The sequence below is a fragment of the Eleginops maclovinus genome, chromosome 21 (assembly GCF_036324505.1).
Source record: "Eleginops maclovinus isolate JMC-PN-2008 ecotype Puerto Natales chromosome 21, JC_Emac_rtc_rv5, whole genome shotgun sequence".
Taxonomy (NCBI): Eukaryota; Metazoa; Chordata; class Actinopteri; order Perciformes; family Eleginopidae; genus Eleginops; species Eleginops maclovinus.
In genome coordinates this window covers 1,180,664-1,198,214 of record NC_086369.1, presented here as the reverse complement: position 1 = coordinate 1,198,214, position 17,551 = coordinate 1,180,664, and the positions used below count along the sequence as shown (strand labels likewise).

Sequence of the window (17,551 nt, the reverse complement as noted above, 5' to 3'; positions counted from 1 at the left end):
GGGAGGGGGTTTCCTGCTTGAGCAATACACACTTTTTCAAGAGGAAAAAAAGGGGGTAGCAGTATGAGGGTCGGGGGTGTGTCTGGAACTTTCTCTCCAAATCCAACAGCTTGTTGTTACAAACCGCAGCGAGGCTCAATCGAGAGCCTCCGAGTCTCCAAAAGCAAGGAAAAAGCCAAAGGTTTTCACAACTATCCGTCCTCCAAGCCTTCTCCCAAAGCCCCCAGCCTCTAATTTCCCCTAAAATCCAACCCGGGACAGCTTTTTCCAGGCTTTTTAGGGGTGATTAAAAGCGTGTGGATGTGGGGGTTGCAAGGTGAAAGGTGAGGCAGCAGCACACTGAGCTTTTGTTGGTGTTGTTAACGGGTCAATCAGTGCAGGAGGGTAACACCTTTCGGGTTGGAGGAGAGTTCAGACCAAGCTCAGGTCATTCAGCTTCAAATGCATGAGGAGATAAAACCCTTTGAGGCTGAAAAATGCTCTGGTCAAGATTAAATTTAAAGGAGAGTCAGACGGATAAATTGAAAGCATAATTTGGGTTTATTACATTTGGGCCTTTTATTTATTGCGTGGTTGTGATGACAATATAAATTCCAAACAGTTCAGCTGGAATAACCAAACCACTTAATTAAGTTGCATAAATAAAAACACACGGTCGGAAATACTATGGGACTGAAAGGAAAACTGAACGAACATTAAAGAGGCCCTATTGTGCTTTTTGGGGGGTTTCCAAAACCACTGGAAAGCACCTTTGAATCAGTCTGACTATATATCAATCCACAAGGGTGCAAGAGCTAAAACATCAATGAAAAATAAGACAGATTTCGTAACGTGTTGGTATCTGAACTTGGATTAACATGTTCAGCGTCTCACTTCAGTGTGATTCATTCCCTCAGTCCGTGGTTGCACTCAGTAAACATCCATCGTGTTGTTTAGTCTGAGCACCATGTGTTGGAGACCACTCCTCTTGTGCACACAATCTGGACATTCACTACTGAGGTGCATTGTTCAAGAGGCTTAGACGCACCAAACTTCAAAGCTAAACATAAAAGGAGGAAATGTGGCTCAGGTGTGTCAGGAGGCTTTCTGCATCAGCACCTATTATTAATGCTGCTTTAATCACACGATACAGAGAGAGACTTCATGCAGCAGAGGGACAGGTGCAGGGGACTGACGGAGCAGCATTTGCACAGTTGCGTGTACAGGACTCTTGATCTCATGTGAAAAAGGTGCATCAATTTCCTCCTCAACATAAACAGACCCCACTTTGACTAATCCCTTATTTTGCAACTGAAAAGAGATGCAGACAAATGGAGACAATCAAAAATATTCAGGAGTTATCAGAGCAGGCGCAGGTGAGGAACCGATCCTGCAGTGAACGAGCCACCCGTGCACCATTTCATAGAAGGACTGGAGTTAAATGAGAGGCTTTCAGCGGCACATCAGATCAGGAAACGAGATTCAATAGCTTTTTTAAAGACTTGAGGGAAACGGTGAGAGGCACATTCATGGAATTCAGTAAAGATCACTCATATGATGCTCGATTCACTCCCAAAAAACAACTCAACGCTCTTCAGAAAGTTGAGATGGTTGTGATAGCAGCTCCACCTGCCTCTGGGCACCTACATCAACCAGGAAAAACTTCACAGGTTTGACAGTCAAAGGGAGTCATTCTCACTTCAGAGTAAGTAGCATCTACCCACCAAAGAGTCAAAATATAAAATAAAAAAGACACCAAAGATCTTGGCTGCTATCCACCCAGATCCCACTCTAACTGTCTTTAAAAATATATACAGCCTCAAATCATCCAAAGCCCTGGTGAGCTGCTGCTCCACATTTTAAAGCCAGTTTCGTAATATTCAATAGGGGGGCTTGAGAGTTAGCCGGTGGTCTAGTCTGATCTCTGAGTGAGCGTGAAACACAAATCTTACTTCAAACATAAAGAAGCCTCATTATGGTAATCTTCAAGGTCATATTAGTGTCTCCATGCTTGTCCCGCCCCTTAGCCTATCACGTCCAATAGGAGCGTGAGGGTTCTGTAGTGATGTCATTATCTTGCAGAATTTGGGGATTTCAGCCGTTGGCAGACCATTTAAATGCAAACCTAAAGGGCAAGCACTAAGATGCATAAAAGGGCCTCTTTAACCAAACCTACCCACTGGTATTTAACACAAGGCTGCAAGAAAAGCTTTAAACCTGTATGTAAAAGCATTTCCTGTGTAATTACATTCTTGCAGTAACTCAAGGACTTGTGACGGTAGTCTCTGTGTGATATGAGGAATTTTCTGATTTACCTTCGGAAGATACTCCTGCTTTTGATTTGCTTCGCCTGCAGCCCGGTTTGCCCTCAGCCTCTGCTTTGTGTTCCTTTGATTGGTTGATCTCAGGTCGACCCAGTCATGTTTCCTGCTTCAGACTGGGAAATTAATCCACACGTCACAACCGATTGATACACTCACCGCTCCCCCTGTCCAACCACATCTTCACGCATGCTGCCACTGGTACTCATGCATGTCTGTGTGCAGAAACACAGTCATGTGACCCCCTCTGACCCCCTGTGCTATGAGTTGTGTCTCATTGTTCCTCTCTGTCATTGTTGCATGGACTCCAGCCCGGCCTCATAGTGCCACATCCACTTCTCTGATGTCACACCTCTCCCTGCACATTACTCCAGGCTGCTATTCACTTATTTAATCAGCTGTCTTACGAAATGGGCAGGCAGATTCACCGAGCTGCTAGGTCAACTTATAACCATAAGGTTTCTGCAGGTATGTTTTAGTTATGGGCTGTCGTGCACAGAGTGGATCCTGGTCATCCTCTTCAAAAATCTCTGCTGATTTACAGATGATCTTTGTCAATTTAAGTCAATGGGAACAGTATTGGCCACTATGTAAATCTGCTTCCTCTGCTTGTTTACCTCCACTGTCATCTGATTGGTTGTGCATGGAAAGATCAGTGGTAAACAAGTCAAAGTTGAAATAATTCTGACTTTGAACACAGCATTCAGCAAGAATCTTTCCAAAAAACCACAAAGACAAGATCACAAACTGCTTCGTAGGATAGCTGTCAATAACCCCTTGATAGTGAGTGTGTGTGAAATGACAGTGCTGTCAGGCCAGCATCTGGTTCAGGCGGAGAAGCTGTCAGGCCAGACTCTCCCTCCACATCTGTCCAACCCTCTCTCTCTCATATTCCCCCTCCATCATACGACATGATTACGATTGTGAAAGCAGAGCGAGCAATAACTGTAAAAACACTTTGTTTTGTTGTCATAGAAATGTGATTACCAATAAGGGTTATACAAAGCATTCAGCTAAATTGTGCCGGTCTCATAAGTGCACTTTAGCGGCTTCTAGTGCAATGCAAGAATTATTGGTCTTAATATAATGCATTTAGAGTAGCCAGGAGTAAAATATTTATCAGCCAAAAGAAAAATGAACAAATACTTTACCCATAAGCCGGGGTTTTATAGCCAGCTGCGACTCCCTTTTCCCAAATATGTTTCATGCAAAACATTTGAGAAGGCGTGAGAGCATCCCCGAAGATATAAGTAATTTACCTATCAATAAAATCACCCTTTATTGCTACTCTGGAAAATGTTTGGCCGATGAATAATTGATGATTGCCGGTTGGCACATCGCATTAACTGCCAGCTGTCGCATTGTGGACCGCGAGGCTCACTCAACACACACACACACACACACTCCTGACTTCACACCGATAGGAAACGCTGCACGCCCACCTGTCAAAGCATGTCAGGGGATCACACAACAACAAACAAACGTGTTTTGAAATGTGCAGCGCTGGGAAACATATGGTCCCGATCACAATTCATATTCTGTCCCTGAGGAAAAAGAAGAATGAGTTTCCCTTCCTTCATATACAGCAGGTCTGAGAGGTCATCCATACATCTACTATACATTAAAGAACCAAAATAACATCACTATGGAACACCCGCTCTTCTATTGGCTAGAGCTCCAACACAAAGGCTAAAGGGGCGGGTCATCTCTAAGCTGGTTGACCAATTACAACAGAGCTAACCAATCAGAGCTATCTCTTTTCAGCTGTCTGGTTTACATCCACCCTCAGACTCCCCAAAGCATTGGTGGCCAGAGGCTTGTATACGTTAAGCCCCTCCCTCTAGACCCAACCAACTGTTAAACTTATCAATTATCTTCATTATAAATAAACTAAAGGTTCATGCCCAGTTTTCTTAAAGTATTTACACGCAATCCATCACAGGAGTCACCATATCCTACTCAATTACTAGCCCTTAAACAACGACACTTTTATTCATGAAGTATAGCTTCACCCATGCTCCAGGGTCACATGGTATCTCCCAATTAAGCACACTGACTGATTGAGCCTCTATTAAAAAAGGTATATACATCTGTGGAAACATTTCATCCGAGTACAATAAGGCGTCACAAAACACCCTGTCCTGTTTCCAAAATGCTCACGCTTGATTTCTGTCGCCTCAATGGTTCCTGCCTTACATCGTCTCGTTCCGCAGTCTCTTTTGTCATGAGAAATGAAACGTTACATAACGAGAGGATGTTGGATACGGTTCCCTGATGCCTATCACAACCCATTTACATTCTTCTGCCTGCAAAACTCCTGACTTGGAAGCATTGTGACACATGTTTGTTTGGCTGTGTACAACTCAGGAAGAGACTCCACAAACAATGATGCAAACAATTGACTTCTGCTCAGCCACAATAATCTGATTTGAAATGTATTTCTCTCTCAGCAGTATGGAAAGTTTAGTAATGAAGGGATTCAATCATTTTTTATCCTGTCACTGGTCTATTAAATGTGCTCCCACCGCTCCAGACCTGATCAAATATTCACCCGCTTTGATTTATTCCTTGTGGAAGAAGCGTGGTAGGAGATAAAAGTGCAAGAAGAATTTGCAGAAACTGCCGTGTGAATCTGGCTTTTTTGAAGTATTAAACCTCCAGCTGTTGACATCAGTTTAGCAGAAATCCCCCCTCTCTTTATTTTCTCCCTGCAGATCAGGCTGAAAATGCTGCGTCAGTCTCATAATAGCTTTAGCTGCCTGGCTGGAAAGCATGCACGTCTTACCAATGACTTCATCACACAGCCAAACTGTATTATTCCCTTTTAGAAAAATCCCCAGATGTGAGAGAGGGAGGGGCTTTTGATCCCTGATTCAGTGTTTTTAGTGTTTAATACTGTAGGAATGTAGAAAGAGGCAGTAAAAAACACTTCATATTTCAGGAAAAGTGAAGTTTTAGCCCAATTGAACAAGCTGTGCTCACAGGCATAAAATGAATCAAACACTTTGACAAAAAACCACACTAGAGGATGTATCTCTCACAAGGGCAGGAGCTCATAATGAATCGAGTTTAACCTGAAATCCTATTAGCCGTACAGCTGGGGGCGCTACATGCCAGCAGCTATTGAACACTGCAGTCAAAGAGTAAAGCGTTGAGAGGTGTAATTATGTGAAGTGGTAGGAAACCTGCTCACTATCAAAAGCTGAAGATGAGAGAGTCTGTGGCCAGGAAGTCTGTTTTATTTGTAGTTGCAAGAAGTGCAGTGCAGCAGGCGTAAATCTTACTCTTGTTTTGCTTTAAACAGTACTACAGCTTCCTGCAGAGCATGCACCGTGAATATCTAAATCCATGCTCCCAAACAAAGATGTAAAAAGTCAGAGCAATAATTGAGGTTAAACTGATGCAAACAGGTATCCGTGTTATGGTTTTGGCCCCATTATTTTCCTCACATTGACAGCACAACCCGTGATTTATAATCCTGAGCACACGGGGCACGCTGATCTTAGCAGCTCCAGAGCAGAGAGGAGCAGGCGTCCTCTGTACCCGGCAGTCATTATGTTAACCATGACAGGCCGAGACCCTGCAGAGCACCTGACAATTACAGCACAATGTGTGTCTGTTCGGCTGGCAAATGAGGTACATTTAAAATTGCCTCAATTATTTTTGGATCAGCCTCAGTCAGGCTGCAGGTATTACCCCTGATAGGAGCATCTAATATCAGCGCCCCTTAAGAACAAGCACTGCTGTTGATTTGGAGCCCCATGATGTACACCTTGATCTTTATAATTCATTTATAATGAATGCGATTATTCCAGGCCCTCGTTGGAGCTGAGATAAGCACAGTGTAGAAAACCAGTGCATGTCTTTGAGTATTAGAGGGAACCAGGCCTAGTTTCTCCCAGTGTTCATGCTAACATAAGCTAACAATGCTATGGCTTTAGCTAGACAGTGTTGTTAGCACCTTAAACTACTACTGTAGGTATCAACTATTTTTTGCAGTTTTTGTTGGTGTTTCTTTGCTATAAGTTTGTTATGCTTCCAGCCTTTATGCTAACTAGCTACAACAGTCGACACCTGGCTTTAGCCGTAGCCTGTAGGGTCTTTAGCATACTTAGCTCTTAGACGCGTAGCATTGATCTTCTTCAACTAACTCAATGCAAGAAAGTGAATAGAACATTTCTTCATCTTCATCATCCTTACTATTGAGGCCTAAAGCTGCAAAGCTCATTAACATTTGACACATAAAACCCTTACTTGACTACTAGCATTGACTTCTGTAAAGCAAATCCACAAACAAGCTACTGAGTTCGTGCAGCTGACAAACTTTCCTATTTAGTCATTGTAAAAAAAGGGGGCTTCATTCCTTCACAGTCGCTTAGATTGAATCTGATTTACATCTTGCAAAACTGAAGCCAAAAAAGAAGCTCCCTCGTTGCTACTCGAGCCATCATTCATTACACTATTGCAGCAGGTTTAGTGGTTATAGGGTGCTGATAAAATATGCATAACAACCACTTAGGTAACTACAACCGCGGGTAAACACATTTATCATATCACATTCCACATGCACCTTTATTAAATACATGTTGATTCCCGTCTAATGTGAGGAGGTAAAGGACAAATAAGAGCTTGAGTTTCCCCTCCTGCAACTTTTTCATCCGCCAGCCTCTTCTAGGACAGAGAGAGAGGCAGTGAGAGTAAGAAAAGGACGCCAATACATCAGTGAGATTTAACACCGCTTCATCCTGCTCAGTATCACATGGTGTACATCATCAATAACCTTTACGAGCCAGCGCCTTGGCTAAAACACAAGGGGGATGTGTTGCTCCGGCCGGAACCACAGAATCCCAACACAGGTGTCTTTATTTTCTGCATTGCATCACAACATTAAAAAATGAGAGTCAAACAGGCATGAAAAGTGATGCATGCTGTCTTACAGATCCATATCTGATAGAGAGCGTATGGTTATGCTACATCTCTTTACTCAGATGGACCACAACCATTAAATTAAAGAACAGTAGCATTGCATTTAGTGCACAACAATGAAGTCATTGTGCTTTTTAATTTGGATAGACATATTCACTTCCTCTTACCAAGAAGTCCCTGAGCTGTTTCTATTCTCAACAAATGATAGACATGACTTCTTCGTGTTGCTACAAGTTCCTTTTCCCGACCACAAACCACAACTATGCTTTCAAGAAATGCCCGCAAAGGCTCCACTTCATGCCCTGTTGGAGAACTCGAGAAGTCACATTTTATAATCCCTCAGAGCCGAAAACAAAGTGGTTTCACTTGAACTCTAGGCACATTTTTGAGTGTGGTGTTTGATTTGTATTTCTTATTGTTATCTTAGATATGATTTATAAGAAGGAGGTTAATAATGGTGTCAGTTAAAGTTCAATAGTTCCCTAAGTTGTGTAACCTCAGTGCTTCAATTTCATGCCTGCCATGGCCTGAGGAAAGGAAAACATGTGACAATGAAACGAGGAATATCAGTGAAAGGAGAGCAGTATGTCAATCATTTCAAGCTATAGATATTGCTTATAGTACTATGATCATACAGCATGCACTTTGTCCTTATCCTGCATTCACCCCTTTCTTCAGCTTCATCACATGTCCTAGTCATCTGACATTGTAGGCCTAGTGTAGGAGTTAGCTTCCCCATGTGATCCACGGCTAACAGTACGGGTCATACCGTAGGTCAGCTGTGTTTACTTCCAACACTGTTTATTCAAGATGTTGGCTTTCTTGCCTCAAGTAAGACCTGTGGTTGAGCTAGAACCAGGATGTATTAGCTTAGCATAGCTTAGCACAAGGGCTTAAAGCAGCAGCCTAGCCACGTCAATCCCCTCACATTGTAACACTCTTTGTAAAATACACACAGTTGTCGATTCGACAGGTAGATACTTGTACCAACTATAACAAACACCAGGAAGTGTCTGTATGTTCTTCCACAAAGAGATTGGTGATAGGGCACAAAAATATCTTTTACCTTTCAGTTTGTGCGACAAACAAACAAACAAACAAACAAACAAACAAACAACAAACAAACCATTAAATGTGTTAATTATCGAGCTTAACGAGGCTGGAAGGCATGCATTTTAACATTAGGTGGAACCAGGCTGCCTGCAGTGTTCATGCTAACCTTAGCTCACCTAAAGCTAACCTAAGCTAACCTTGTTCTGGCTTTAGCTATACAGTACACTATCACTGTATGCTAAGCTAACAAACACATGTTATACATTTAGGAAGTGTTGTTTGGCTTTTAGTTTGTTTGTGTACATATCAGACAAAAGAGATGCTAGCTAACAATTTATTCCTAGACTTAGCCCTAGACATACAGCTAGGCTAAGGGCTTTAGCATACCTAGCGCATGTAGTATTTATCTTTTGTCTAACTCCCTGCAAGAAAGTCAATAGGTATATTTTTCAAATGTGAAGCTATTCCTTCAGTCTAAAGTTCTGGTAGAAAAAGCACACACTTATTTCTCTAAATAACCTCACAGAAGGGCACCACCAACAACTCTAAATATCCATGTAATATTAATGGACGATGCATTCCCCCGAAACAACATGTCGACGTGAAATAAATAAACACAGCGGGAGATTTAATTTGAATTTTCCGAAGAGCAGAGATAAATATTTAGCAGTTCATGCATACCAGCCATTTTTGTGCACATTCAGTAAAACCCAGACAGATAGAAAACACACACACACACACACACACACACACACACACACACACACACACACACACACACACACACACACACACACACACACACACACACACACACACACACACACACACACACACACACACACACACACACACACACACACACACACACACACACACACACACACACACACACACACACACACACACACACACACACACACGAGGGGAGGTGGAGATATATTGATTTCTCTGTCGACTCTTTGAGAGGAAACCCCGAGGGAGGCCTTGCATCCGCTTACACCCCTCTGTTGGGTGAATTAAACACAATTATGCTTTGGGCTAGAACACACACATGTATTAGCCTACATTTAATTGAAATGTAGTAGAGAAATGTCTGGTTTCACGCCAAATTTGCAGCGTAAGCTTTGAAGACTTGGCCGTGTAATCAAGGAAATGTGAGAAAGGCCACACTTGAAAGTGAAAGTACAAAACACTTATTTAGATGTTCAACAATTAAAACCCCGGGAATCGGAGGCAGGGCGGAGATTAAGGCTTTTTTGTTTTATCCTTAATCTTACATGAACGAAAGCCAATCCCTGTCGGCTGTCTCTCAGAGAGCCGCAGGAAGCAGGAGGAAGCAACACGGCCCCGAGCTGCAGCATCCCCCCAAAGAAAAACACACCACAGACAACAGGGGGATTTACAACACACACTCATGAATAGTCACATAACCAAAAGCTCTTTCTTCTTGCTCAGTGGCCCGATCATTGTCTGTTTCTGTTTGAGGGATGAGTCACATCCACTCTTTTTTCTGAACCCCGGGTCCATGAACACACCATTAACTCACCTACTCGTCTTCCTTAATGACTAACTGGACTCCAGGTGATTATTGACGAGTCACAAAGGTGAGTCGCCGCCCACACTTCCTCTCCTTTGGATTTGGAAGTTCTTTAATAAACTTTTGAAGAAACTGATTTGCCGTAACCTTTAGCAGATATCTGAGTGGGTCAGCGGAACAGATGTCCCCCTGTTTAAAGACCGCCGTTTCCCCGGTATTTTTTCCTACTCTCTTTGATATGCAAAACAGCCAGAACAGCATGGCATAACAGTGGGTTTATAACATGAATCCATACACTAAAAGTTTCTGATTGCTCAGTTCAAAGTGAAAGTGGGGGGTTTGCTTAAAAATCAAACCCCCTCTACGGCTCAATTACCAAAAACCCTGCATAGTAAAAAGCACTTTCAACACAATGTGCACGGTGTGCCCAGCTCGTATATGATCCAATTGTGTAACTGATATGCAAATAGAAAATGATTTGCTTCTGCCAGATAGTTGTCAAAGGAAAGAAACCAAGAGAGACAACTAGTGGGGGGGGGGGGGGGGGGGGGGTTTAAAGAGTCACGAGAGGCTGCAATTAATGTAATCCCTACTCTTGGATTCAGTGTCAAAGAAAGGGGAGATCACATCCCAGTCCTCACACTCAGTCCTGTCACACTAAACTTTTTTTCTAAAGGTCTGTCATGGTTACCCGGCACTCAGACTATCAACAGCGCTGACTCAAGAAGAAGCAAGTCTCTCAGCAATGATTCACATGCACACGCTGTTGTCAACAGGTAGAAGTACACATGTACATTTTAACACCTGGGGCAACATATCCCAGGCTGAAGCAACGCCGCACATTCTAATGTCTTGCAAAACCATATCAGGCAAGAAACAACACAACACATGAGTCAGGATGAGAGAAAACGAAACGAAGGCTCCCAGTCACAGCCTTGACTCACCATCTCAATCACCTGCGTGTTAGGCCATAAAACATCTGAGCAGTGACTTTATCTCCAGAGCATTCTGTAAACCGATCTCTGCATGATGGGGCACGGGTTCACTGTTGGAGGCATGCGGTTACTCAAGAGAGGAGAAATACTTTCAAGTGGTTTCTAGACACAAAGAGAGATAAGCGTCTGAGAGGCCTGGAGATGGAACGATAGGAGAGCTGAGTCAGGGCAAAGAGATTTACATTTCCAGATGTTCGCAACTGTTTCTGTGTTTGTATTCGTCTGGGATGAAAAGTAAGCTTTAATTGGACTGTGTAACTTTTTAGGGCAGAAAAAACACCTCCAAATAAAACCCTTAACATGCAATTTGTTGTTTGTTTTCGCAATCATGCCGTTGCTACGGAGAACATATCGTGGCTAAGGAGAACAGACCAGTGCTTCGAAGGATCAAGGGATTATGTCGAGTCCACAGAAAGAAATCTGGTGACTAACTTCTTCTAACTTTTAAGGGTACAAATACTACAGTGTTCACTTTAATATCTGTAAAGGGAGACCGGGTTACATTATGTTTACGTTTGACAAAGTTTCCAGACATTCGTGTTGAAGAACTACTCCGTGTTGCACAGAGATCCGACAACTACCTCATCCTACAGCTTTGGGGAATAATTCAGAAGGTGTAGGATGAGCCAACATTCCTGCAAGTCTTCATCAATGCTCTGAAAGCTCTCCCATAAGGGTGGAGGCCGCTGTGGTTTTGGAATGAGATGGCTGTGATGTCTGCCGTGAAACGTACATAACAATAAATCAAACATACACAGAGCCGTACATCCAGGATGAGAGACGCCAAAAAGTTGCTTAACCGATGTTTGATGCGGTGTCACATGGTATCAAAGGGGAGCTGAACTTGAGACGTGTATTATATCCTCTCTGGACAGGAAGTGTCAAATGGATTTCGGTGAAAGCTGCCACTTTGAGGCTGAAATCAGGCCCTGTGGCGATCGGCTCTGAAGCTTTCACACAGTGGAAATGTCACCTGTCACACGCATTTATGGTCTGCCACTGTGGCATGCATTGGCTCCGTCCGACCCCGTGGGCCCGAGCTTCAGCTGCCGTCATGCCCTGTAACCGGCATTAGCTTGGGAGATAAAGCTGGCACCCCCACATTAAAACAGCCCTGTTTGTATACAAGCCATAAGTGGATCTGGAATATGACGCACTGCCCATTAGCCTGCAGTGAAAGGGTATTTAATAAGTCTGGCCTATTTAAAAATCCAAATACACGAGCAGCACATGGAGCCAAGAGCAGCTCCCCAAAGTGAAGACCTTGCATGTGTTATATATCAAAGGGTTTGTACTGGAGAGCTAGTTTCTAGAGAGACTGGACTGGGCTTTTTCAATGTGGAATATCAAAGATTCTGTCCATAACAACACATGCACAAATTTCTCGAGCTCACACTTCAAAAAAACACACACTGGGTGAACTGCACCACACACACACACAGTTCACTTATTCTATTTGACGTGTGTGCACGTGGGCGGTGGCGGTGGCATCTTTCAGTTACTTATTCAACAGCTGTCAACACACGACAAAGGAGACGTACGTGGGGAGAAACAAAAGTGGTGAGGGTGTTAGAGAGAAGAGAGACACATGAAAAGAGACGAGCGAGGGAGGATATGAGGAAAGAGGACAGAAATAGAAACAACGAGAGGGGTTGGGTCACTTTCCGTGTCCTCAGATGCATCTTCCATAAAAATGTTTAGGTTCTTGCAGTAGAGTTTACTTAGAGAGGACACATTCTGCCCATTTTCAGACCGTTTACATGCACTCAAACTCATATGAACTGAAGTCAGCTGACCCTCACCCTTGAGCGGTGAGTCAGCTCTGCAGAGAGACACTTTATTTGTGTAAAGAAGAGACAGCAACATCTGGTTTCCAGTACAAACCTGCCCCCTTATAACCTGTCTTTACTGCAGGGAGGGGATTCACAAGCAGCTCAAGACCTGTTGATTTCCCAGCATGCCCTGCTCGCATTCCTGACCTCCTTCTGTCACTCTTTAACTCGCCTCTCCCTCTTACATCTACATCAACCCCCATCACACTTTCCCCACGGCTATCTTTGAGCTGTGATTTAAAAGATGATTGACAGGAATCAGCTACTAACAGTACCAGCAGAAAACACAAAGTACTCCCGGTCCTGTTGCCTTTAAGAGTACGACCCGACAAAACCATGAGAGCTGGCACCCTGCGGAGTTGGGAATCTGGTGAGAAAGCCAAAAGGAATGATAAGACCTCCTGACCCCCCATTTTTTAATCTGCACCCCACAGAGGGACAGAAAATCCCATGAGCAGTAACTCGCTTCCAATTCATTTCAATGCAAACGATGCATTTGCACAGAAATGCAGGAAAATACCGACAGTATGCGGTAAAGGTTGCATTGTTTACAGGACCTCCATGTCTGCAGCCACACACCCAGCCCCCAGCAGACACTAGCTACACATTTTTGCACATTTCTTTTTTAAGGGCAGAGCTATTTTGGGTCTGAAAGCGTGTTAATTGTGGAGGTTTGACACATCCTTTGCTCCAGGGCAGGAAGGACATCACAGATAACCCCGGGAGGACACAATCAATACTGACACAACAAACTAGCTTTAAAGGGGACACACAACATGCAGGTCTAATCCCCGGCATGCACGACTGTTTCTGCACTAAACATGGGATAAAAACACACCAGTTTCCCTTCAGATGAAGTGAATACTCACTGTGCATTGAGCCTTGCTGCTGACTGGAGGCTTTAGGTGGGCTGATCTTGCTCTTGGGGGGGAGCATCTCCATGTTTTGGCCCTTGTCTCCTGGACTCTGCCCGGGGGCCTCGGCCTGAGTCTCGCTCTGAGGCACGGCGCCCTTAAAAGACTTCTGTCGGCTCAGGATCCCATCGCTACCGGCCCTCATCAGCTTCTCCCCCACGCTCAGCACCCGGGCTCGACCGGCTGACTCCTTCCTGGGGGAGGGCAGCCTGGATCCGGCCCCTATGGAGGAGGAGGTGGAGGGCCGGGCCAACCTGGAGGCTTTGGACATCCTGCAGCAGGTCAGTGAAGCTCCTCAGCCAGAGTGACTGCAGCGGTGTCCCGGGAGCAGACCCAGGGTTCCTCAGCTCTGAGGGAGTGTGGCTCTGCAGCGTGTCGGGGCAGGTAGGCTGGAAGGGGCCGGCACTTTTGGGAAGGTGAGGGGTGGGGGGTTTAACAGATCCTTGGAAGGTGTTCTCTCCTCCTGGCGTGGCCTTGTGGGAACATCCTCCAAAGCAAACAGTGTGTGTAAATGTGTGTGTGTGTGGAGTGACAGGTCTTGCTGTGCCAAATGCAAACAGAAACTCAGGGCTCCAGTGTCAGCGCATTCCGGCTTCTTAATCCCCCTCTCTGCGTCGCCTTCACACTCGTTTTTTGTACATTTCCCACCCTCTCCTACTAAGGTTGTCAACTTGCCCTAATAATTCCTCCCCATGTTGCTGTCCTTGTGTGCCTCCTCCTCTTCTCCTCTTCTGCTGCTCACTTGCCTCTCCTCTGATGAAGCTCAGCGGGTGACCGTTCCAGCGCTCCGGCAAAAAGCAAAGAAAGATTTCAAAGACAGCAACAAAAAAAAAAAGAGAGAAAGAAAGAGCACGAGGGAGAGAAAGTGCCGGGTCTGTGGAGGAGCTCCTCTCTTCAGGTGCAGCTGCACAAGCTGTTCCAGATGTGTGTGTTTTTGCAGCGCTTCACGTCATCAGCCGACCGCTCTGAGCCACAATCACTGGTTTCACTTGGCTCCCTCTTTCTTCATCTTTTTCTCGTCTTGTTCCTCCACTCCTGACAGCCTGCACTCGCCACATGTGATGAGTGGACCGGAGGCAGGACCAAACACCAAGCCCTTCACTCACTCACTGCTGGAATTTACAGAGAATTAAAGAGCGCAAAGGAGGGGAGCTTAGCAGCGTGTGTGTGTGTGTGTGTGTGTGTGTGTGAGAGCTGTTCTGATCTCCGGCAACGAAGACATCAGCTGTGACACGAGAGAAATACATCAGAAGTTGGCTCCGAGAAGATCAGAGCTTTCTGACACTTCCCCTCCTGCTCTAGAAGAACTTCTCATCTTTAAAACATTGTCTGACCCGCAGAAATGTCCTCAGCCAATTAGTAATAGCCAGACAAGCACAATAAAGTATGAATCACTGCAGGGCAGACACAGAAAACAAACATTTTACAGCATTTTCTGTTGTAAAAGCACATTTCGCTGACACGGAGCAACTCCTGCAAGTACACCACCATCCCATAAACGAGTCTTGATTCATTGACTCTCGCCTAATGTCTAATTCATAACTCTGCACACCTATTCTGGGTTCGGAGCCGGCGACACTGTAATATGCCGCAGCACGCAAAAACAGGACGATGTGATATAACGTGCCTACAGACTAAACAGCAGAAAATGGATTACAGTGAGCAACAGGATCAGCTGTGTGTGTTATAAAAGAGCAATGGACGGGAGGTTTAGTTTCACACAGGGAGGATTTCTCTCTCAGACCCAACCTGCATGATTACTGATGTACAGCATATAAGTTTACACAGGGGTTTAAAAGAAAAAGACTGCCTTTTTTTAGACGACTAAGCCTTCTGAGCACGCTGACAACGCTCCCTGATTGTACAGATATGCAATATTCATCATATTGCCACATATCTGCGTGGCTTTAGATAAAGAGCAAAGCAGATTGACCTACATATTTTCCCCATGAATAGTTAGCTGACAAAAATCTAGAGAAGCTCATGGGGAAAAGCGCTGCACGTCTGAGGGAGTATTTGTCCAACGGAGAAGAAGGTAGAGACATTTCCATGAGATTAAATATCAGATTATGTCCATGCGTCACACAGTTTTTACTGTGTTTACAACATCCTTAAAGATTACATCAAGTCTGAAAAAAACAGGAGATGTGTGAGTGAAGGGCAACTCTCTCATGCTACGGTTATATTTGTGTACTGGGAGTAAATGAAAGCCCTCAGTGTGGATTGGATGGCTTTGAGCCAGGCATAACTGTACAGTAGGCAAAGAGGATCTAGGTTCAAAGACTTTAAATAACATAGCATTTGTGGACGGATATAATTTGAGTTTCCTAATTAAGCCTGGGATTTTTTTTCATAATGCACGATGGAAAGTATCCAAGTGTACTCCACTGGGACATGTCTCCATGCTTTAAAGCTCAGAAAGCTCTTTATTTCTCTCATACTGCCTGTGCTGCAGCTCCTCTTTTCACCCTCTGTCTGAAACCAGAGCCCAGTCTGCTCTGATTGATTAGCTGGCCCGTCTCTGTTGTGATTGGTCAACCTGCTTAGAGATGTCCCGCCCCCTTAGCCTTCAATCTGTCGGAGCGTTGGAGTGTTCCATAGTGATGTCACTATTTTCCAAAAGTAAACAAAGGAGTCTCATGTTATTCTTAAGTAAAGGATCTGAATACCTTTACTAGAAGTATTTCTTCCACCCCTTAACAAAACAACCCCCTGACATTTCATCCAGACATGGCACCAATTTGCATTTCAAAGAAGAAGTGGAAAACAGGCGACTGCAGAGATAACTTTACGTGTGAGAGATGCTTATCTGAGGAGCTGGAATTGGCTCTGACAATAAAGAGCTGAGAGACAGCACCACCACCCACAGCTGTCTAAGCAGATAGCCCTGGCTAGCACCGTGCTAACGAGTGCCAAGGAGCCCACAAGTGTCTCACGCTCCGGGCTGGGAGGAGGCAGTTTGGGATTGAGATGTCGGGCGGTTATGGAAATTCGACGGCGCAGAAAATCCCACAAGCTCTGCGGAAGCTGCCTATAAGTAATGGGAGGAGGGGCTGCTAGATGCTTTTGGGAAGGGTGATGAGCTCAGCGAGAGTTGCCTCTGTGGTATTTCTCTAGTTATCGGGCTTTTCTGTCTGAGGGTTATTATTAAACTGGGGAGCAGAGGTCACAGGAGACTCCCACCCACTGAGCTTCAGCTGGCTGTTTGTTCCATCACATATATTTCTGATGTACACAAGAACTCTACAGAGCTTTAGAAAGTCCCTCAGCTCATGGCCATGCTTTCCCAGCTTATTTTCTCCGCTCTCATAGTGTCATTCTCACATATTTACAATGAAAAAGATCTACATTTTGTCTGTAAACCACCTGACTAGTGCCACACAGCAGACAAAGCAACCAGCTTTTAAACAAAGTGGAGTATAAACAGCCAGATGTTTCCCTCAGGATTGGCTGGAAACCAAAAACAGAGCAAAACAAACTAAGTGAATAATATCTACATGATTGGTGTTCAAAAACCATTTTTGCTGATAAATCATTAACATTTTGACCTCATTTGCAGACTTGGGGCAGCAAGAAGTACCTGCAACCACAAAAATGGCATAAAGTAGAAAGATGAAAGCAACATTTGCATGCATTTAGAGCCACAAATAAGCAACTATTTGCTTTCCCTTTGGCTTTGATCAGCTGTATTTATAAAAATATGTGCCTCTTAAGCTGCTAAATGCTCCGTTATGTTCACCAGCGAGTTTCTTACTTCGTCAGTCTGCTGTTTGGCGATGGGCAGATGACATACACTGGTTTTATCAGAGCTTTTACACTGAGAACATCTGCTTGCAGCATCTGGAAGCATTGTTGAATAGAGTGCTGAGACAGAACCAGAGCTTGTGGACCCTGGAGGAAACTATCTGTGGATTCAACACTGTTTTAAAAAGTTTGGATGCAGCACAAGGTGGGGGGGATTTAGGAAGCAATCTGGGGGATGGGTGAGCTG

The 17,551-nt window shown here is 44.4% G+C and overlaps 1 protein-coding gene across 1 annotated transcript in view; it reads right to left on the bottom strand.

Annotated features, from left to right (window-relative positions):
* si:ch211-285f17.1 (sickle tail protein homolog) overlaps positions 1–13,869 on the bottom strand; it is a 66,251-nt gene extending 52,382 nt beyond the window's left edge. The window contains 1 exon segment of the mRNA XM_063912269.1: positions 13,516–13,869. Within this exon segment, the coding sequence (XP_063768339.1) occupies positions 13,516–13,831 (316 nt within the window). The 5' untranslated portion in view covers positions 13,832–13,869.
* Between the last annotated feature and the right edge of the window lie 3,682 nt (positions 13,870–17,551).